Source organism: Drosophila arizonae, chromosome 2 (assembly GCF_054131065.1).
Source record: "Drosophila arizonae isolate 15081-1271.41 chromosome 2, UAZ_ARI_1.0, whole genome shotgun sequence".
Taxonomy (NCBI): domain Eukaryota; kingdom Metazoa; phylum Arthropoda; class Insecta; order Diptera; family Drosophilidae; genus Drosophila; species Drosophila arizonae.
Window position 1 is genome coordinate 26629517 of NC_142922.1, and position 23520 is coordinate 26653036.

Consider the following 23520-nt stretch of genomic DNA (forward strand, 5'->3'; position numbering starts at 1 on the left):
GGGTGAGCGAGTAAGAGAGTAAGAGAGCGAGCGAGAGAGAGAGGGAGCTAGATACAGAGTCTTCGATTTGAGCCCTTATGCACATTGCACAGTGGGCGAAACACATGCGGAAATTTTGTACAAAACGGAATTGAATGAACTTTAGGACTTTCCACTACGTGTTTCTTCTACTACTTGCTGTGTAAAATTCTGCAGCTTCGCTGAAAATCTGTTGTGGATTTTACGTGGCATGTTCCTTACTTGATGTGGCTAGTTTCAGGGTTTTCGAGTACTGCCTGTGCGTGGGAATGAAAGTCGTGAAAGTTTTCGGTATTGCAAGGTAGTGCAAGGTAGAAAACTAAGAGATCTGTTGTGGAATAAACGTGGCATGTTCTGTACTTGATACGGTTAGTCTCCGGTAATTCGGTACTCACTGTGAGAAAGAATTTTTGGAAATATTGCGAGTGGTAAAGTGAAGGTACAAGGTTGAATTTCAAATGGACAACGCCCAGGGATTTTCGGACTAAGTAGGTGTGAATAGATCTCTAAGTTATTTTACAGGTTTGGCAAATTAACGTGGGAAGTATGAAAAAAAAATGGAATTTTAAAATGATGTTGGTATTGTAAAAATATAAAGTTTAAGCTTTGAAATTTTTATGAATACATACTTTTTTCTGATATATTTAATTAAATATTCATCTAGATTAACATGTTATGTAATTATAAAATATTATTTTAGTTTTGTATCAATTTTAGCTGAAACCCGTATATTAATCTAAATTTATCAGCATTATTTCTGCGCTTGCCCCACTGTAAATCTGACCGTGCCCAAGATCGAGTCATGGCGAGTGGTGTGGACAGTACCACCGAAAAAACTACCACCTGCCTTTTATTTAATTTTTTTTCTCTTGCCAGACGTGGCCCAGAGGTTCCTCTCTGCTGTTGTTGCTATCTCTGTTGTTCTTATTGTTGGTGTTGCTATTGCTGTTGCTGTTGTTGTTCTTGTTGTCAATTATGAATGCTGAATTGTAGCTTCTGTTGAACACTTGGGCCACGCTAAGTGGCATGCCTGGGCACGTCGTGGGACCGGGCAGCCAGGAATCGGGTAACGAGCATGTAGGGACGCTGTAGGGACGATGCGGGGCATGCAAACTAAATGACTGTACGGCAAATTGACACACACTAAAGATTAAATGTATCGCATTCTTTAACTATATAAACAATATACGTGGCCAGTTTGGCCACGGGCAGGAAGTGCGAGCAGCCGATCATGGGCGAGAGTGAGAGTGAGAGCGAGAGGGAGAGGAAGAGGGAGAGAGAGGGATTTAGAGCAAGGCAATCGCATTGCATGCGCAGGGGGATGAGATGGCAGAGCATGATGATGATGCCGATGCCGTGCTGAGAGTGTGCTGAACAGCAAGCCGTTACAATCTTTTCGAGAGTGTGAGAACATTTTTTCAACTGCACATGGCGAACGGATCGACGGATCGACGACTCTTAACAGGGGCACATTTAGGCACGCAACGGACTTGGGGGTTGCTCGGCTTATTGTTAATGCAACGCTCTTGTCATCGTTGTGGCTATTCATGTTGTTGTTATTATTGCTGCTGCTGTTGCTGTTGCTGTTGCTATTGTCGTTGCTGTTGTTGTTGGCCGTGTAATTGAATATGTGCGCATGCTTGGACCGCGTAATAACGCGCGACAGACACACGTAAAATGTCAGGCTAGATGCTTGCGAAACGAGGGCGCGCAGGCGTCAAAAGGGTTGCTAAACGCATGTGGATGGTACTTGGGTGAAACCTTATCTAAATTCAAATTCGAAACATATGGATTATCATAGATTGTACAGAGGAATTGTATGTGGATAAACTTTAATTAAATTAATATTCTGTAGCTCAGATTTTATATTGGCTTTATAGGACATTTTTAAGCATTAATGGGATCATTTGACTTTTCTGGAAACTATAGTAATTAAGCTATAATATGCTTTACTCCTACACAAAAAAAAAAAAAAATAAAATAAAAAATAAATAAATAAATAAAGAAATAAATAAATAAATAACTAAATAATAAATAAATAAAATAAATATATAAATAAATAAATAAAGTAAAAAATAAAATTAATTAATTAATACATTAAATCAAATAAAAATAAAAATAAAATAATAATAATAATAATGTGAGAATGTTGTTATGATAAAATGTATCATGTATAAATAATATTAATTAAAATAAGATGAAATGAAATTTAATATAATTCTAAAATAAGATTTAAAGTCACCTCAGGATTTAGATCCTAAGTGTGTCAACTTTTATGGAATTTAATATTAAGTGTAATGAAATTTGATATAACCAAATAAAAATATACAAATGCAATATATTAAATATATTGAATATCTTATTTTATAATAATTTTGTTAACTTAGAAATGTTGTTATTTCCCATTTTATTGAAGGGAGTTGATTTAACCGTAAACACAACTCAATATAGTTGTCAAGTTCATCCGCTGTAAATTGACTTCAAGCCAATTTAATAGACATACAATGTCATTGTATTATTGATGAATAAATAATAAAACTCAAATAATATTTTTAGGTTTACTTTGCAAGTCATTTATTTATAGCTTAAACTCTAGAAACATTTATACTAAACTCCGATTCGACATTGAATATATAGCTATATATTACAAACATATCACAAGTTATTTAAAGTTGGCATATGGCGAACATTAAAAGTTTGGATTCACACCATGGCCTGGGGGACATCGTTGACATTGCTGCTGTTGATGGCTGCCTGCCTGAGTGGGTAAGTCCCAGCCTGTCCAGCTGCCTGTCTGATTGCAGTGGCAACTTGTTTATCAGTTGCTCATGCGTTGCATGCAACTTGTTGCGCATGCTGAGTGCATGAATCGAACTGGCTGACGGGCTGGATGGCTTCATTGAAGAAGTCTTTTCATTCATACATTTGACCGCTTCTAACTACCGGTTTGTTGTTGTTGTTGTTGTTGTTGTTGCTGTTGCTGTTGCTGTTGCTGTTACTACTGTGCATGCCAATAAAAGCAACCGTCTGCGGTTTCCAGGCAGAAGAGCAATTGATGTGCGGCATTCGATGTCTCCTGCAGCATGCGTTCGTTGGCCTGATTCTGCGCAATCTCCTCGAGACTCTCGTAGTGCTGGCAATCTCTGAAGTTGTTGTTGTTGTTGTTGTGTCCGCTGCCGCTGCTGCTGCCGTTGCACTTGCCGCGCCGATGCAGCATTTTGGCAATTAGATTCTTAACTCTCGACATACTCGTGCTTAGATTGTTGTTTGCGTGTCGCGTTGCAAATTTGAACTGTGCTGCTGGGCGAACAAGTGTCGCGCTTTTATAGCACAGCATCCCGCCCAAAAGTCGAGCAAACCACCACCACCATCGCCGCCATCGCCGCCATCACCACCCAGCGAACAAGTGCCACATGCGCAACACATGTGCCCAGCACGCGGCTGTCCGATGTTGCAAGTTTGCTGCGGCAACTGTGGCAACTGCGGCAGCAGCAGCCGCCCAACACTCGCCTGCCACGCTTTCAGCGCAGGCGAAGTGGAGAGCAAGCTCAACACGTGCAGGATAATCTTGTCAGTCGTCCGCACCCCTCATTGTCGAGGCTTCCTTTCCCTTCGTTTTTGTTGTCTCTCTGTGCTGTGTTTTTTTTTCTTCTCCTTATTCAATATAACGAACGCACAAAATAAATATTGAGAGCGTCGAGCAGTTGTGGTTCCCATGGATAAGGTTCGATGGCCCTCGGTTTGGTTAGGGGAAAAATATCCCACGGTTCGAGTGGCAGCTGCTTGCAATTTAGGCCACAGCCCGTTTCGTGTTGCTGTTGTTCCCGTTGTTGTTGTTGTTGTTGTCGTTGTTGTTGTCTTGGTGGTGGATGTTGACTGGCTGACACATATTGCACTTGCTGCCTGGCGAAAGTCTCGCTCGACCTCTAAAGCCTGCTCGGACAAGTGTGTCCACGAGTGTGCGTGCGTACGTGTGCGTGTGTATGTGCGAGTGTATGTGTGTTGCTCGCATCTCCTAATTGGCACGCGTTCAATTATCAAATGCTTACCAAAATTGAAAAGCCCCATTGCCGCCGCCTCCTGCGCCGCTTTTGCACCTGATTGAAATTTGCAAGTGCGCTGAAGCTTCTGGCCGTTGGCAGGAGTCGCGTGGCAGACGCACTTGCCTCGTGCTGCGCTGTGGCAGCAGCAGCGGGAGTCGCCTGCGGGGCGTTGGGCGGTCACGTGGCCAGTCATATATTTGATTTGCTTGCCACTTGGCTCGCTCTGTGGTGCACAAAGGTGGCGCAGCTCAGTTTTGTTTGATCGCCACTTGATTGAGTTTTTATGGGCGTTTTGTGGATTATAATTTGAGTGCTATTGCAGTCAGTTTCAATTAAAGCTGTGGCCGGGTGTGGCACGCGCCACATTTCGGGTGGTTGCATAGGAAATCGTTAGTTAATGGAATGTGGTTTTCAAGTGGTTGTAGCTATGGACACGTAAGTCTATCAGTGCGTGGCCTAAAGTGTCGCAGTGCGTTTACCACTAACCCAGGTCTGGTGGTCCACGTAGACTCAACTAATTAGAATCGTCGGCAGGTGTTGGGAACATTTGCTCTGGCGCTTCCCACGCAGATTTCTTTTGACAATTGCCCAGTTAACGCTCAACTAATTTCAAGTTGACTTTCCTGAGCAATAATGCCTGGGAAATATTCTCTTAATGCTCAAATAAATATGCTTTTATACACAGGCAAATAAGGTAAGCAATTCCAGGTGATTTAGGTGTTGACATTGTATCAACAGGGTTGGTTAACTTGAGCTTTGGACAAGTTCTTATTTGGTACTCTCAAAAGGTATTCATTGGTGAAGTGTGCGTGGAGTCTTGAGCTGTCAAAAAATATTAAAAACAAGTATTAGAAAATAAGATTTAAATTAAATAAAAAATAAAATAAGATAAAAAAATAAAAAATGTTGTCAGGCAACTTCAACTGAGAACCTTACTTTTAATTAATAATAAGAATAATAATAAAATAACAATAATAATAATAGTATTTTTTTTTTTTGTTGGGCTGAGGTAGGATAAAATGGTTTAGGCACTGTCAATCAGGTCGTCACTCTGACTGGTGTGTCGGACTGCATGATTGCTTACCGACTAAAATATCCGCCTCTTCTGGGGCTCGATTCCACCTCGGAACCAGGCGCTCCCTCGTTAGATCACAAGACAGGCGCTACATCCTATCCTATTGAACATAAATAAATTTGAATTCAATCAAAAAATGTATTGTGTTTTATACACAACTGAATAATTTAGTAACAATAGGTCTAAGCTCTTTCTCGTCGGAATATTAAACATATGATTATAATCTCTTCTTGAATATCTGACTAGGTACACCAGCCTAGTCTATGTATTTATGTAATTACGTATGTATGAACGTATGTATAAAATTATGTATATATGTATGTATGTATGTATTATTAATAAATAAATAATATTTCATCATTTGTTAAGCGCTTAAAAACTAGTTTTTTTTTTTTTTTTATCAGCGTCATTCTAATCTTGGGACTGATTAGTGACTTAAGCTCTTAGCTTAATCTATACATTGCATTGGCAAGATTTCTGTAAAAATTTGTTACTTATGTTAATAATATCTTTTCAGAATAGATTTTAATTGCTGAACTATGTAAAACCCAAACTAAGGCCTCATTTAAGTTTTTATTTTCTACAAATCTTTTTAAATTGCCAAAGATTATTATAATTATGGATTTTTTTAAAATAAACTATCAACCCAAATCATGCTTCGAATCCCACCGATCATATAGTTGCTACTGTTTGGAGCCAGGATCCACAGCCTTTAACAGCTCATATCCGGCAATTAAAGAATATTATCATCTTATATAAAGTTGGGTAGTAATTACCCTTACTCTAAATTATTTATCTTAACTGTATATCTAAATACATATGTATATACATAAATATATAAATAATATATTATATAAAATACAAGTTTCTCTGAATAATTTGTCTTCACTAGAATTGAATCATTATCAATAAATTTATTTTTAATCGTTATTCACATTATCTGAAATGAGAGTTGTAATTATGTATATAATTTGGTATAATTCCATTTCAACTGACTTTCAAGGTCTTCAGTTTTGCTCTTCTGCATGCAACGATCTGAATTATATCTGTTGTATTGCAAATTTGTTAAGTTTTGCACCTGTTGTCAATTTGGCTGTGAGGTTTTTTCCGTCCATGTTCTTAGGCGCACACACATGACCCAATGCTCATCAAATCAAATCCTCAATTGACGACCCATTGATGTTGGCCGACAATAAAAAAAAATCATACAACAAACTCAATTCCAATCACGTCAACGGTAGCGCCAACTTTTCACCTTCAGCTTTGGCCAATCAGCGGCTGTCGTTGAAGTTGAAGTTGAAGCTGAGGCTGAAGCTGTGGCTTCTAAACTCTTCGGCGGTTCAATTAGCGCATGTCGTAAAGTACAAATAACTATTGCGCACAATTCCGCAGAAACCTCGAGGCAGACTTTGAGGTATAATCATTAAGCTGAAGCCGAGTAGCCGACATCGCGACGACGATTTAAATTAAACAATCGACAATGACGACGACGACGGCGACGGCGACGGCAACATGATGACGACAAGAGTGAAAAACTAAAGTAAAGCAGTCAGTAATCAGTCAGTCAGACAATCAGACATTCAGTCACTCAGTCAGTCACTCAGTCAGCTAGTCAGCCAAGTCGTCAGGGCAGCCAGCCACACGACGCTGATAATACGCGTCGCGCCGGCGCAATAAATGTGTGCCGTCGACAGTCGAGGCCCTCATGTTGTTATTGTTGTTGTTGCTGCTGCTGTTGTTGTTGCTGTTGCTGTTGCTGCTGCTGTTTGTAATCGTAACCATATAAGCGACTTAAATGGCAGGTGTGCACATCGCGTGGGAAACACACGACGTTACTCGAGCGGTTCTCACGATATGAAAATCGAGCAAGCGACGCACAAGTGAACGACAGACGACAGACGTCGGACGAGCTGCCGAGCTGCCGAGCTGCCGAGCTGCGGGTGCCACTTTCCGCAATGGAGCTGCCTACCTACTTACCTACCCTTCTTATAAGCATGCATCCTAATTGGAGCTCTACAGACGCTTGCTGTAGTCGTCGTACGTAGTTTGTAGCAAAGCCAGCCCGAGTGTAATTATAAAATATTGTATTTTTATTGGGACGGGACTTTGTGAGCTGTAATTGGATTAACTCTTTAAAGGCATTTCGAAAGGGTAGCTGATTGCGGCTTAGCAGCCTCTCGTTATTTGTTTTGTTGAGTTAAAATTAAGTATACGTACACGTATATTCAGAGACAGATGAATATTAATTATTAATTTAATTGAAAGTAAGGATTTAGGCATTTTTTATCAAAAACATTCATTGTGATACTTGTTTACGTTAACCTAATTATGCAAGGTAAAATAAAAGATTAAAAAATAATTCAATGCAGACCTATGTTTGCTAAAAAATAAAAGCAGACAAATATACTTTACAAACAGCAGCGACCAATAAATTTACTAACCTTTTATTCAACGCCTAAATCATAAATTCTAAAATTTCGTAGTTTCTTAACAGAAAGATCATTATTATAATCATATGTACATAGTTTCAGGCATGCGACATCTTTATTAAATTCTATAAGCATAGTCACTTTATAAATTTTCAAAAATGTATTTTCAATTAAATCAAATGAATGAAATGCTTCAAATAGTAGTAGTAAGTTTTTAAAATGGTAGGTAGCATAGGTAACAATGCACTAAGTACAACTTTCAGTAACAATACTTCATTCTTAATAAATATTTGGTTAAAACAAATAATAAGCTACAAATAAATTATGAATTCAAAAGAAATCAATAAACAGCCGATCCAGCCGATATTAACTTCATATTAAATACAGTAGAATATCGCATTTTTTGTCTGAAAATATATACATACATATACATATGTATAGCCAAACCAAGTGTGTACTATAAATTATATGTTACATATTTAATATACATATATATTAATATAATAAATATGTTTATATTCAATACTGATCAATAAATCAATCACTCAGCAATAACTTTAAAAACATTTGACGAAATTTGTCAAACCACAAGACAAGTAATTCCAGCCGAACTCCTTTATGTAATATGGCTTGATGAATTTGATTTGTAAATTACATAATCATCATAAATGCAAACAAATACTTAAGTAAACAAATAACTAATTTAGCTCATTATATAAGACAATCCCATTTATATTTCATATCCAGTTCAATTTGAACTGAAATTGGTACAGCCAGTACTCTGTGTAAATTGCTGTAGTCCGGTCAGAGAATCATGGGGATACAAAGGATGCAGCCATAAAACCACATCGAAGCCCGAACATTTATAGCTTTGCATCAATTTTACCTTTGGCTTGGCCAAGACAAATCACCACCGTCCAGTCAATTGTCTGAGCCCTCTTGGTCAGAATTTTACGGTTTAATTGCAGTTACAATGCCTCAGACACGCAACTAGACAATCGTCTTATAGTTATTGTTGCCGTGTAGCTCAGTTTTTAGGGTCTAGCTACGATTTCCTTTCCCACGCAGTGAGCGCAAGAGCGCAGGAAAGAGCGAGATTTCTAGATTTCTCTGCAACTCTGGCTACCTGCAGCAGGTCCTGCCGACTGCAGGCTGCAGGATGCGTACGCCTATAAAAGCCGACGCTGCGCTCGAGTAGAGCATCATTCACACAGCATCCTGCAAGTCGTGCACAGCTCAAGCAAGCACTAAATTCGATCTCACAACTGAAATGGCACCACAAACCGAAACCTCCTTCGTCTCGAAGACGCAGCACTACCTGAAGGTGAAGAAGCCGCTGCTCGAGCGGCAGCGCAGGGCGCGCATGAACAAGTGCCTGGACACGCTGAAGACACTCGTTGCCGAGTTCCAGGGCGACGATGCCATACTGCGCCTGGACAAGGCCGAAATGCTCGAGGCCGCACTTGTCTTCATGCGCAAACAGCTCATCAAGCAGCAGGCGCCCGTCTCACCTGTGCCCATGGACAGCTTCAAAAACGGCTACATGAACGCCGTCAGCGAAATCTCCCGGGTGATGGCCTGCACGCCGGCCATGAGTGTCGATGTTGGCAAAACGGTGATGACCCACCTGGGCATTGAGTTCCAGCGCATGCTGCAGGCAGATCAGCCACAGCAGCAACAGCAACAACAACAACAGCAGCAGCAGCAAAGCAAATTGGAATCATCGCCAATCAGTCGTCCAGTTAGCCCAGCATCTTCTGGCTATCACAGCGATGCCGAGGAGTCTGACGCAGCCGCCAGTCCACAGCCATCCAGCAATCCCATGTGGCGCCCCTGGTAAACCACAAAACCATCAACAATCTACAACATCTACAACTACAACCACAACCATAGCAACGAATCATGTCTTCCAATTGACTACAACTACAACCATAACAACGAATCATGTCTTCCAATTGACTCGATGTAAACTGTGATAACAAGAGCTTTACGTAGATCTAAGAACAACATACTTATAAGAAAACCAGCTTTAATAGTGTTAAGCCTAATTGTAAATATGTAGCCAGATTTTGTTTACTAACTTTAGGCAATAAGCAAATATTACAAGCTTTAATAGTAATAAAAACTAAAACTTAAAAAAAAAAATGTTCAATGGACTCTTTAATATCTTGCATTTCAGAGGGGTTTTTGGGCAATAGGTTTGCTTCGGATTGATCTTCTTAATTAATCATTTTTTAAATGTTTTAACAATGGATTTTTTAAGATTTTTTTTTTTAATTTTTAGACTTTAGGTTTTTAGGATTTAGTATTATACTTGTTTGAATGTTTTATTATTTTTATTTTTATTTATTTTATTTTTTTTTTTTATGCTGAATATCAGAGATTTCTTTAGGAAGTTTAGGATTTTAGGCCACCACTCTTTGTTTACTATTTTCTATAATTATTTAGTTGCAATAAATTAGTTATTATAAATTTAATATATATATTTATTCAAAGAAAAATTTACAAGCAAGCAATTTCAAATCACGACTGGCTGCCTAGTAAGCGTTCATAGCTCATAGTTTGTGCCTACAATATTTGGCGACTTTTATTGTGCTGGTGCTGGAATATACTATAACTATAGATATGCGTAAGGACGCATGAAAATGACCAAAAACTATAAAGATAGTTTTTGGTCATTTTCAAGATGGAGGCTTAAAATAATATCAATATTAAATTTTGTAATTATATTTATTAAACTGGGAAAGTATTGTTTTTACGTTGAGGCTTGAAATAATATCAATATTAAATTTTGTAATTATATTTATTAAACTGGGAAAGTATTGTTTTTACGTTAAGGACATACAGACAGACGGACACAAATCAATATTCTTCTTTCATTTCATGATCAGTTTTAAGATTTTTAAATGCATCAAAATGTGATAATATAGACTTGAGTCCAAGAAACGTAAGTAATTGGAAAACAATAATATTTAACATTGTGACTCTCTCAGAACCAGTTTTTAGAAGTGTTTTGAAAATCTGATTTATGTTAACACAGACTTTGCTGTACATGCTGAGTTTATATTGGCGATTCAATGCCAGCGAGAGTAAAAATTTCGCGGTTCGGTTAAAACTTTAATCGAGAGCGAATGTCAGTTAAATGTTTGCTTACGCTAATGCAAAAGAATTTGTAAAAGAGAATCTTTATCAATGCAAGCCTGACAATTTCCTAATAAATCCTACTAGAAACTTTAGTTTACTCGACCTGAATGAAGAGAATCTTTACCAATGCAAGCCTGACAATTGCCTAATAAATCCTACTAGAAACTTAAGTTTACTCGACCTGGAAAATATTTGAAAAAATATTACTCAATGCTCAACAATGAGTTTTTGTTGAGATTACTTTAAACTGGCCTTATTCTAGTCAACGATATTATCTGATTTTGTTTTGTCTTTCGGGTGAAATGAAAGTACCATATTCCGTCATTGTTAGAGGTTTGGCACAACTGTACCTCAACTCAATATCTTATTTCTACTCAACCTGTTGGTGTTGCCTCAAAACATTGACACGCTCCTTTGTCTGCGGCTGCTATCAAGATCAGACTGCAATATCGGAGCGCTATCTGGAGAGTTGCGTGCTCGGCATTCAGAATGAGAGCTGGTGAAACCCAATATGAGAGTAAGATATCCTATCTAATGGGGACAGCTCTTAAATTACTCGCCTTATCGGTATGCGTGACAGGACCTTGGCGTCTACAATTTTGTAATTAGTCTTGGAAGGATTAAATGGGACTAGACACGCTAACGATTTCCAAATTGGAAGATTTGAGCGTGCGTGCGTGTGGAATGATCGAGACAAACAAGGGACGACACTTTCGATATTTTTTAATGAGTTTTCGGTTTTCGGTTTTCGTTTATGTGCTCCGTCTTAATGGGGTCTTGTAGGTTTTGTAGTTGCTTGTTTACATACGTCTCTGCTGGAATAGCTCCCCAGGAACTCGTTCGGTAAACCAAACGTGTCAACGCAACCAAACACCCCAGCTGCGAGCGAGCGAGCAACTCGAGCTCCCTAGGGTCGCAAGTAGGAGGTCCTGACCCTTAAGCTGGCTTTTTCCATATATATATGTGTGTGTAACCTTAGCTGCAACGATCAGCGACGCCCCTGAGTGGCTAACCGAGAAACGAAACGAGTCTGGGACCTGTCCACGCCTCGCCAGCTCAACGGGCTCATCAATATGCACGTGTTGCCATCGAATCTGCATGAGCCGCTCGCTGTCTTGTGTGGTGCGATCTGTGTGGTGCTGTGTGGTGCTGTGTGGTGCTGGTGTTGAGTCTGGTTTTTAGGGAGGGCGGCGACACTGAGTTAAACTGTAATTACAACCCCTTTTGTGCGCTGCACGTGCGCTGAGTGATGGGCGGACTGAAAGAGCAGAGCAAAAAGGAGACAAACAGTGCTGCTACGGCAATTGCCCATTGATCCTGATCCTAAACTAACAATGTCTGCATTCCGGGAACAGCCTGCATCTCACATACTAATTTGTAAACTAAAAGATAATTCAACATGTCGCGCTGTCTCGTGTCAAGTGCGCCCGTCCCGTCTCTTGCATGTAATATGATGACAGAAAAAAAGGACCCCACATGTGTTATTTCTTTTTTTTATTATTTTTATTTTTATAGCGCATTTATGAGTGTGCCGCATGTGTGTGCGGGTGTATGTGTCTTATGCTGTGTTATTTTATCATTACAAAACCGCCGTGTGGGTCGCTGCTATTCAAATGTGGCTGCGATTTGTAGTCGTTGTTGTTTTAACTGCAGCGCACATGACTTGATCTATTCTATGGCTCATGGCCCATGGCTCATGGCCCATGGCTCATGGCCCATGGCCCATGGCTGCCTCGGTTTCAATTGGACTCAAGTGCGAGTCGGCTCTAGGGTTACATTCGGTTGAATTTTTCGCACGCCTCGTTTGATGTTCACGCTGACCAGGCTGGCGACCAGCGGAAATACCGTAACATCGGCATAGTTAGCACTGCCAATGAATTGCTGGAAAATCCAAGTCCTGTAACTGGACCTGATTGCGGGCATTTCCCGATTTGCTGCTATTGCTGCTGCCGCTGCTGCTGCTGCCACATGTGTGAAAATTCGCCGCTTGCTAGTTACGCACGTACCGCAGCGATTCACTTGGCCACTTGCTGCATATCGTATGGATAGTACATCAGCGAGACGTGTCTGTTGGCGACGCTGCAATTTTGAAACGGCGTCGTAACACCAAACATCCCGCAGCGCTTAAAACGAGGTCGTCACGTGTTCAAACAAGACGATGCACGTTCTCATACCCATAGACCAAGCCCTAAAACCCAATCACCATCCCGATCCCAATTCCAATCCCAGTGCAAGTGCGTGTGTGTAGGCGCACAGGAATCTAAGCACCAGCAAACAATGGCAATCGGTGAGGGGTCAGGTTGTTGTTGATATATGTATATATACTTTTTTTTCCAATTTTACTTTTTTTTTTTGTGTGTGCCACAGGTTTTGTGTTTCGGGCTAATCTACAATTTTGGAACCTTAAATGATCGGCAACGATAAGAAATCAGTGCACGTGTTCATCGAGCGAGCAGGTCAAGAGATTTCGTTAGAAACGATTTTAGGCCAACAACAAGGCACCACGGTAGCCCAAATAACCGAAAACCGCCACAGTGGTAGCTGCTATCGGTCTATCTCTGTTGGCAGGAGACCCCCAGCAGGGCTTTTCGTACGATCATTTATTTAGTTTTATTTTTGGTTATTTTTATTTTTTTTATTTGTTATTTTCTTGGTGTTTTCGGTTTGCCATAGAAATATTTGGTGGCTATTCTATTGGATCGCATGGGCATGCACGTGGGCCATGAAATGGAAAACTCGGGCAATGAGTCAACCGAAAATAGAGCCAAGGACGAAACACAATTGGAACAAACAATCGTGCATAACAATAATATGCTAGAATGATTCAACCAAAACATACAAGGCCCTAATTTCTAATTCCATGAAATTCTGCTCTCTGCACGTTCGTCAAACGTTACGAATCGCTCAGCTCTTTCTGTTATTTTTTTTTAAGGATATATTCCGAGAATTATGCGACTTCTTTATGCCGTTGATTTTTTATACCACAAATAATAGTTGCAAAATCAAGTCTTCAGTGGTAAATTGAGCGGTTGACCTAAGCAAGTCATCATAGAGTTTATCAGACAATCAAATGGAGACTTCTAGCATGTCCTTCTTGAGAAAGTTGAATTGCTACTGTTTGGGGTAATCGATTAAGACATATCTCTTAAATGTAAATTTAATTAATGCAGTATGATATCAAAGTACATCGTATCAATAATGAAATATTATAATTTTAGAATAAGAATGTGGATCGGAAAATTTATTTAGGACTACAGAAAAAACTTGTGTTAATTAAGTTATCTACATATAAATTATATAACAATAATTAAGATAATAATAATAATGATAATAGCCACAGTAAACCTGATAATATAATTATAATAAAAGCAACGATAAAATCAATCATATTAATTGTTTATAATATAAATATATATTATAATTTTATGCATTTTATTGGTTATTATATTATTATTGATTAATTTCATAGTTTGATCATTTGCAGCTTATCGTACATTCATAATAAAATTGTTAATAAAAACAACAATAATTATTATTATTAAAACTATAAATATAAAAATAATTTCAAAATTTTATTTTGGATCCTATAATAGCAAATATTTAGTAATGAAATGGTAATGAAATAGTAATGAAAATAAAAATTTAAAAATAAATTGCTTAAATAAAATTAATTTATCAATATGCATAAAATGTACAATTTCATTATGTATATTAAAATTTGATCACTTACAAAAAAAATTTTATAGTTCATTAAACTCGACAATTCTGGCCTTGAAATATTTTTCTTTTTATTAATATATATATTTAAATATATTTATTGCTTACATAAATATTCATGTTTCTTTTACACTTTGTTTATGGCTACCAAAAATGTTGAGACCCTTTTGTATAAATTACACATCATCAGGGAGCGCATTTGAATAAATTACTGGAGCTGCAGCTATCTTTTGTTTATGCTCCCTATACAAAAAGTGTGCACACTTTGGTAGAGCTGTCGCAGAAGCAAAGTTACTATAAATAATAATCTACAAACAGCACCAATTGTCACTTTCTTTCTTATCAGTGGACTATTTATGGCTCTGCTTGGCTGTGCTAACAAATGCTTAGATTGTTGCCTTCACTTCTAATTGAACGTCAATAGGTGAGCTCAGCTCACGATAAATATAAGAAAACACACACAAATCAGCTCAACTAACAAAGCGAGCCTTGTGAGCAAGGAGCACATCAATAGGACCACAGCAATCCCTAGGTACCAACACATTTGGGAACTGGAACTGTTAACGCCAGCCTACAACTTCTCACCAGCTCAGTCGCTGCTGGAATCTTAATTTGTCTCTCTGTCTGCACAAAAAATAAAATGGAAAAACAAAAAAACTAAAACAAACTATAGCTCCAAAAAGATAAAGATCATAAAAAAGAAACCCAACGCTCAGGGGCTTCAAATATTTATAGTCGAGTCAAAGACAATCCATTAAGTACAGGATCGTCCCCGGTACGGTTCGTTCTCTGCCAACGTCGACGCCTCACGCGCCATCACGTGTCCAACTTGCGACCGAGCCGAGGTCCAAAAAGGACAACGCTCGAGCGAGCTCTCGCTCTCAGCTCCTGCTCCATGGAAGCACACAAAGTGCCCCTTAATAAGGCACTGAGAGACGGGGCAGGGCAGCGCAGGGTCGTCTGCTAATTGTGTGCCATCGAAATGAAATTAAAAGCAACTCCTTCGGCTTTCGAATGCCTGACACGTTTTGGGTTAAATTTTTTTCTCCTTTTCCTTTTTTTTCTTTTTTTTTGTGATCCTCCTTTTTTCTTGCTCGTTTCGGGCAACGCCTCGAGGCACACACAAAATTTATAAATTTCAAATTACAGCGCATTAAATGATCCCAGATCTCAGTGAGTCCAATGTGTTTGCCTATTCAACTAGTTGATCTGGGCCTCTGCTGTCAGGCCATTAATTGTTCGAGTCGTTCGAGCGTTGAAAATTGAAAATATTCTCCCACGTTTGCGGGGGCAACCGATGCACACGTGTTCAAGACCCGAAAAAAAGGGATTTCTATGCCAACCAAAACGAGATAAGTGCATAAAGAGCTGCCAGCAGCAGCAGCAGCAACAACAACAACAGCAACGATAACAACATATAAAAACCAAAAGTGATCAGCAAAAAGATTCGTTTGCTGTTGTTGTTGTTGCTTTCAATAGGCTCGAAAAAGGATCCTTCGAAAAACTGTGGGAACTGGTAGAAAGTCTCGCTTCTCACGATCCTGGCGCAGGATAAAATTGCTATACACCAGCAGCAGGTGGAAGCGGAGCAGCATGACATGCCTTCACACTCCAGCGCATGCAGGTTAATGGCGTGCAGGTCCGTCCCAGCCGTCCGTTTCGAAACACACCTGCCGTTTTTGAATGTGTGTGTGCATCTGTGTGTTGGTGCGCTCAGGATTTTCTCGTTTACAGTGTTTTGTCTGTGCACGTATCCTTGTACTTTCCCACACTCGCCGAGTGTATCTGGTGTATCTTTCTGGCTGCCTGCCTGCTTCAACCCTCGTCGTCCCGACCTGCTGTCGGGGCTTGGGTTTCGTTTTTGGTCCTGTGCGGGTATAAAAGGCCGACAGCTCAGAGGATCAGACATCATTCGAGCACTACGCTTCGTACAGTAAACATCTCAGCTAAACAACCTCAAAACACAACAAAATTCAAGATGTGCCAGAACAAGAACATCATCAGCAACAACATGAACGCCAAGAGCAACAAGAAATCCTACAGCGTGAAGAAGCTGCTGCAAAAGATCTTCAAGCAGCAGCAAGTCGAGGAGCAGCAGAACATGCAAAACACACACAAGGCCAACTCATTGGAATCTCTGGAGTCCATGGAGAACAGCCGCAATGCTGATCTCGAGTCCATCGTCAACAAATCCTGCGCCGACTCTCTGGAATCCTATGAGAACGAGGCCAATGAGCGTCTCTCCGCCTCCTGCGAAATGGAGGACTACGAGCTCGAGCAGTTGCCCACCGTGCCAGTTCACTTTGTGCGCACCGCCCATGGCACCTTCTTCTGGACCGCCGCCTCCGATCTGCCCGCTGACAACGATCTCGTCGAGCCACTCTACTGCAGCACAGCCAACGAAATCGCCGTCGCACAGTTCCAGGATCGCTGGGTGCAGGCCTAAGCAATCAACGTTTGGTCATCCACCCACATGCAACAATGTCTTCCACTTCTGGGACCAGCGATCAGCGGCTCCAGCTTCCTGCTTTAAAGCGTCTTCTGCTAATTTTGAGCATCCACAACAAATCAAAATTAACAGCAAGGCGCAACACTCAATCGAGCTTTACAAAATTGTGATAAATTTTAACTCATACTTTAACAAAAAAAAAAAAAAAAACAAAATATATATACAATTCAAAAGAAAAACTTCCTGTTTGTTCTCATTCCTAAATGCCATTCAATTTTCAGCTATCCCCAGCAAACAAAAAACTACTTAATAACCTTTGCATAACTGCAAACCATTGTTAAGTAGCCTGAGTTGGCTAATCCACTCTGTGACCGATCGATTGTTTGCCTTTGGGTCTACCTGAGCCTGAACCCAATCCCTGCCGTGTCCCTATTAGGGCGGGCTTATTGTTTATGTCTTAACCTGCATGCAGGTAAAAATCAGATTGCATGCAACAGCATCAAATTTAGGGGTTGTTTTCTCTGCCAGCAGGTCTAACCAGTTTCTGGCATTTACCTGCTGTCGCCAATCAGAATATGGACAAGGGATCGTTGATCGTGCAAGGGGTCCAATTGGATTGGACAGTTATTTAATTATTTCCAGCCGAAGAAGAGATGCTCTCGTATCTTCGCTGATGCACAGTTGATTACATAAATGATTCAGACACTCATATTATGTGTGTATGTATCCATATTTAACCACACTCATATTATCTCTATATGTTTGTATGTATGCAGTTTTGTATCTGTATCTGTATCTGCATCTATTTACAGTAGCTACAAGCTCTTAATTGCTTGTGTGAAGGCAACTTCAAATATGCTGATGTACTTGTTGCATGAAATGTGAAGAGATGTTCGACTGATAAAAGTAAAAGTCAGCACATGCAAGTGTGTGTGTGTGTGAGTGTGGCTGTGTGTGCGTGCTTGTGTGTGGTAGTAGATCACATTTGAAATGAGAGCACTGGAGATATGTGGAGATTTGTGAAGATATGCTTGAAAATTCATTGAATGCACACTCAGCGCATATTTAATGTCAATAGATAGGCATCAAGAAAATACAGAGTATTTATGATTTGATGCCCTGCTTGAATTTGATATGTGAATGTGAGAGCAGTGTTTTTTATACCCTGAACCCATTGAAAATGGGAAATCAGGGTATAATGGTTTTGTGAAAAAGTATGTAACGGGCAGAAGGAGGCGTGGCAGACCCCACAAAGTATATATATTCTTGATCAGCGTGACGAGCTGAGTCGATATAGCCCTGTCCGTCTGTCCGTCCGTCCGTCCGTCCGTCCGTCCGTCCGTCCGTCCGTATGAGTGCGTCGATCTCAGAAGTTATAAGAGCTAGAGAGCTGAAATTTGGCATGCATACTCGTGTGTACCATACGCAGTACGAGTTTGCTTTATTTTTTCGATAAATCGTCCGATAACTTTTTTATCGAGAATAATCGAAAAATTGATTTTGTTTTTTTTAGCCTAATTTGAACATTTTTAAACCTGGAGTCTTCAAATTTGTGTTGTATATAAAGTTAATAGATACAAAGATTTTGTAATTTACAGATTTTGGATACCACGCCCCCTTCTCCCCCAATTTGTAAAAAACGCATTTCAAGTACTAGAGACTTGTGCTTTGGAATGTACACACATTTTAACCATATGATTACACTCTGAAAGTTTCATTAAGATCATATGTTTACAAAAGAAATTATTCGACAAATAAATTCTCATAATATTGCTCACACTGCAGCGCAGCCCAAGCGCAGTCGCTGCTTACTGCGCAGTTAGCAGAGCGCAGGCTTATGCGTGCGTGTGGATGCATCTGTATGTATGTGTGCATAAAAGAAGTGCAGAATGATTAGAATATCAGCTTAGAGGGTTCAGGGTATCTCCTAGTCGAGCAGTCTCGACTAGAGTCTTCTTACTTGTTGCTCTTTGCCTCATTGCATTGTAAACCTTTCAATAAATGAATATTTGATGATATTAAATGACTTTGATTGCCTTAAATAACAAACCGCGTGGGTGGGCTGTAGTGAGCAATAGTTTGTAGTGAGAATATATGGGATTGGGTAGTAATTTTAGTATACAGTTAGGCTATTGAATACTTACACTGCGTCTCTTCGGCATAGCGTACCCTTAATGTTCCCTTTTAATATAGAATATTATCTGTAGTATTCCATTCATCAACCTTATGTCTTCAAATATCCAAATAAGAATTGTTTGCTATAATCTCCAGCAGTCAAAATATTATTAATGTAGTAGGCATCTCTTCATCTTGACTGATTATATGTGTATAAAGCAGGGGCAATATAATCTATTATTTATTATATCTTGTTCCAGTATTTAGTATTCTGCTTCAAATAAAATTTCATAATATATCGAAATCCATGCAAACATTTCACATAAATACACATAAGTTAAATGAAATTGCGAAATACTTGGCTGCTGCAGTTAAGTATACCTCGTCCAATTGGCATCCAATTGGAGCACGCAATCCGGTTAATTGGCAGCTCTTCTATTTAACTAAAAACATAGTTGACTTTTTTCACATGAGAACTTTTTGTTTATTTATGTATAAGTTCTAAATTAACATTTATAAATTATTTAAAGCTTAATGTAGTTATATATATGTATATATTTTTTAAAGATGCCTTTACTTATGAACAAAGCACACTTTTAACTCTAGGGAACTTTAGCAAAGATTATTAGGATGTTGGCGCATTCCAGGTGAGTTGAAAGGCCACGTACTTTAGTTATATCACAGTTGAAATGCAACAATTTACAGTTATTATCAAAATAAACTTAAAAGTATTTAAAAACAATGCACAGTGCAACGAAATCAGTGAAATGACTCGTCGTCACAATTTGCTTTGGAAGACAACAGATTTTGCTGCTGTTGTTGCTGCTGCTGATAATGGCTGCAGCGAACGGTTAATAGCCATTTGGAATACTTAAGATAAGATCTAGAAATTAGATGATGTCGCCAGGCAGGCAGCCAGTTGATTACCAGGGCCGCCAGACGGGTTCCGAGGCGCCCGACTCCTGCGAGCTAATCGACGCTGTCTCGGATAGCGCTGTGCCATCCACGGATGTCACATCGATCAGTTCGTCCTTGCCCGCCAGGAAGGCGCTGTAGCTGGCTGCGGCTGCGGCGCCGTACCCGCCCAGCAGCGGAAAGGCCAAGCGTCCTGTGGCATGAGAGAGAGATTGCTGTTGTTGTTGCTGCTGCTGCTGTTGTTGTTGTTGCTGTTGTAGCAATTGAGTCTGCAGCTCAATTAGGCGCGTCGATAGAAACTTCATAATCTTGCGGCCAATCTCATCGGTTTGCTGCGTCTGCAACAGCACTTGTGTAATCTGATCGGCGGCGTGCACATAGCCAGAGCGAAAGGACTCGACGTGGGCGGCACTGGTGCTGGAGGCGGCCACGCCGCTCCCACCGGTCGCAGCATTGCCGACGGCGTGCAGGGTGAGGCCACCGCGTTGCTTCAGCTTGCGCATGTGATCCACCGTTAGCTCGAGTATGTCGGCCTTCTCGAGGCGCGTGACATGCTCGCCCTCCTGCTGCAGGCACTCCACCATTAAGTCCTTGAGATCGTCCAGGCACTTGTTGATGCGCGCCCGTCGCTTGCGCTCCAACAGCGGCTTCATCACCTTGCGGTACTGATACGTCTTGGACATCTCCATGACCATGTTGTGATTCGAGTCACGTTTCACTATTCTCTGTTATAGTTTTATGTTTATTTATTTCAAATTTTGATTTTTGGCTCGCACCGAACTAGACGCACATATTCACGTCGATATCGTCACTTCTTTGGGGGCGGTTGCGCGTGCGTCGCGCTCAGCGTTCCGTTCAACAGGCGGCACGTTTATGAAATGAGTGGCAAACAAGTTCCCAACCTTACTTTTATACGACGCTCTCCCAGCGCAGCGGCTGGGCCTCAGCTCCCGCATGATCGCTCATACGCACACACACACACACACACACACGCGGGGCTGTGGTGGCATTCGTGCGCGTTCGGTCTCGGCTCGGTAGCGGCACTCGGCGTCGCGCACAAAGAGAGGCTACTGTGAAGTCCGTTGCAGGCACAGGTTGGGGTTGGGGTAGCCGAGCTGCCTGGCAACCGACTGCACAGTGGGTCACTACTGAATAACTAGTGCTCGATGCTTGGTGGTGAACTAATTTGTGTGGGCTAGCTAATGAAATAAACAAATATTGACTTCACTTTCCTTAACAATATTATAATTATTTAGTTTGCATCTAATTAGTTTTCTTTGAAACGAATGCATAGCAGAGACACTCTTCTTTACATAATATAGAAAAATCCAGAAATGATATATTTTCACAAATATTTTCTACTGCCTACTTTTGAGAGCAGCAATATCTAATATCAAATATAGATAGGAGTTGAAGGCTAATCACTTTTATCTATAAAACAAAAATATATAAGGTAAGTATTTAATATTTATTTATTCAGTATTACAAAAAAGTTAGTTTCAATAATTCTGTTCCTTCAATTTCTGTTCCTTAAAGTATGCTGCGAATGTCCTTTCAAAAATGTTTAGAAAAAAATATTATATATTGTATTATATATAAAACAGTATGATCTGAACAATAATTATATTACATACATTTTTTCAATACATGCTTTGCCAATAATATAAATACATATAGTGTCTAAGAAGCTTTAGTGTACAATATTATATATATATTTATCAGTTATTTAGATTACAAATCTAAGTTTATCGAATTGAACAAAACGTTTGAATTTAATTTTTTGCATGTCTGATAACTTATAAATATTAATTACAATGGGCCCACTGTGCGCTCTTTGGCATATTATTGCGACAGTTTACGAAGCAGAGCGACTCGGCAAAGCACTGTTGATCTGCTGCATTGGCTGAGCGTGAGCGAGAGAGCGTGCCCTGTTGCGCTCTGGCGCGCGTCGTCTTCGAAAATTGATTGCCGAGCGAGGCGTCGCGTCGCAGTCGTGGCTTTCGGATTTCGGATTTGGAGTGAGAATGGCTCTGCGCGTGGCTCTCAGTGTGCCGTCGCTGCTAGTTGCTGCTGCTGCCGCTGCCACGGTCGTCGTCGTCGCCGTCGCTGTTGCCATCGTCCATGTCATACTTATTGTCAATGATGACAGTTGCGCTGCTGCTTCAACGGCGGCTCCTATTCGTCGTCGTCTGTGGCTCTTTGGCTCTTTGGTGCTCTCACTCACACACACACACGCATATAGAGACATGCATATGCACAAATGGGAGCCTACTATGAGTGTGTGTTGTGTTGTGCCTACTTTACGAGACCGTGGGAAACAGATTTGTCGTGTGTTTCCCACACGTTGGACGGATGGCTGGATTGTGATGCGATCCGATGGATTGCTGAAATGTTTTGCTGCTTGTTGTTGTTGTTGTTGTTGCTGCTGCTGCTGCTGCTGCTGCTGTTGCTGATGATTGCTGTTACTGCGGCTGTTGTTATTGTTGTTGTTGTCGCTTGTTTGGGGGGCTTTAACTCGCGCAATTATGTCGCATGCTTGGCTGATGATGATGACTGCGACAACTACGACTACAAAACTATAACAGCAACATTAAGTGGCTAGCATTTCGTTGAAGCGTATCGATTTAGCGTAGCCGTCCCCAGCAGTCGTCGTCGACGTCGTCATCGTCGCCAGCTTTTACAGCTCTTACAGCTTCTCGGGAGTAGCCGAAATACTTTTGCATAGCTAAATGTTGTCGCCGTCAACGTTCAGCGCAATAAACTTCAACATCCGGTTGTCGTTCTAAGATGATGTTTTATTTCATCTTTTCGCTGATCTCGGCTACAGCTACTGGACAGCTGGGCAGCTGCCAGCTCTTAAGGGGCACACACATACACACACTATGTGTATAAAATGTTGCCTGTTTTTTATTTATCACCAGCACAGCAATATGACACTTGTGCTTTTTTTTCTCTTCTTATTTTTTATTTTATATTTTTTTTGCCGGTCCAAGCAGTTCCCATGATGCTGCAGAATCTCTGGTTTGTTTGTTTGTCTTTTGGCCATGACTTCCGTTAGCCGTTGCTTGCTGGGTTGCTGGCTTGGCCTTTTTTTCCGCTGACTTCGAACAGTGGCAACAATAATAACGGCTACAGCAATCACAATTACAACAATAACAAGAGCTTCAGCTTACAAGCGGACTTAACTTTCGACTTTGTTGTCACACGTGTCGTATGAGTAACGCAGTTGCATCCAATTGCAAGGCGCATGCAAAAGCATAGATATACAACTGTACACACACACGCACACACACAAATACTCACACACATGCACTCGGACAGCAACAGCGAATCACAGCAGCCACAAGCCACAGCCAAAAACCATTTTCAACTAACCTCAATGCACACTAATTGCTTGTCATATATATACACACATGTATATATGTATATATTTTTTTAAGCTCTGCGCCAACTTTTGCGCAAAACTCGTTGCCTCGCTGCCTCACTGCCCGTTTGGTCGCCTGCCGTGTGAACCAAAAGCCAAAAGCCAAATGGATGCTTGTGGCTAAAAAAGAAGCAGAAATTGCAGCAACCTTAAATCGAAGTCAAAATACTCTGCCCAAATTAGTGGACATC

At 40.4% G+C, this 23520-nt stretch overlaps 4 protein-coding genes across 4 annotated transcripts; 2 read left to right on the forward strand and 2 right to left on the reverse strand.

Moving 5' to 3' along the window:
* Nucleotides 1-2577: 2577 nt before the first annotated feature.
* Nucleotides 2578-4949, reverse strand: E(spl)m6-BFM (Enhancer of split m6, Bearded family member). Its single transcript, XM_089476306.1, has one exon. It carries the CDS (start codon nucleotides 3353-3355, stop codon nucleotides 3017-3019), a length of 339 nt encoding a protein of 112 aa, XP_089332432.1. The 5' UTR covers nucleotides 3356-4949; the 3' UTR covers nucleotides 2578-3016.
* Nucleotides 4950-8755: 3806 nt separating this feature from the next.
* E(spl)m5-HLH (Enhancer of split m5, helix-loop-helix) lies at nucleotides 8756-9710 on the forward strand. The gene has a single exon (XM_089476305.1). It carries the CDS (start codon nucleotides 8836-8838, stop codon nucleotides 9403-9405), a length of 570 nt encoding a protein of 189 aa, XP_089332431.1. The 5' UTR covers nucleotides 8756-8835; the 3' UTR covers nucleotides 9406-9710.
* A 6612-nt stretch (nucleotides 9711-16322) lies between these two features.
* E(spl)m4-BFM (Enhancer of split m4, Bearded family member) lies at nucleotides 16323-17090 on the forward strand. The gene has a single exon (XM_018001057.2). It carries the CDS (start codon nucleotides 16405-16407, stop codon nucleotides 16870-16872), a length of 468 nt encoding a protein of 155 aa, XP_017856546.1. The 5' UTR covers nucleotides 16323-16404; the 3' UTR covers nucleotides 16873-17090.
* A 2360-nt stretch (nucleotides 17091-19450) lies between these two features.
* E(spl)m3-HLH (Enhancer of split m3, helix-loop-helix) lies at nucleotides 19451-20802 on the reverse strand. Its single transcript, XM_018000415.2, has one exon. The coding sequence runs from the start codon at nucleotides 20598-20600 to the stop codon at nucleotides 19914-19916; it is 687 nt and encodes a 228-aa protein (XP_017855904.1). The 5' UTR covers nucleotides 20601-20802; the 3' UTR covers nucleotides 19451-19913.
* Nucleotides 20803-23520: the final 2718 nt, after the last annotated feature.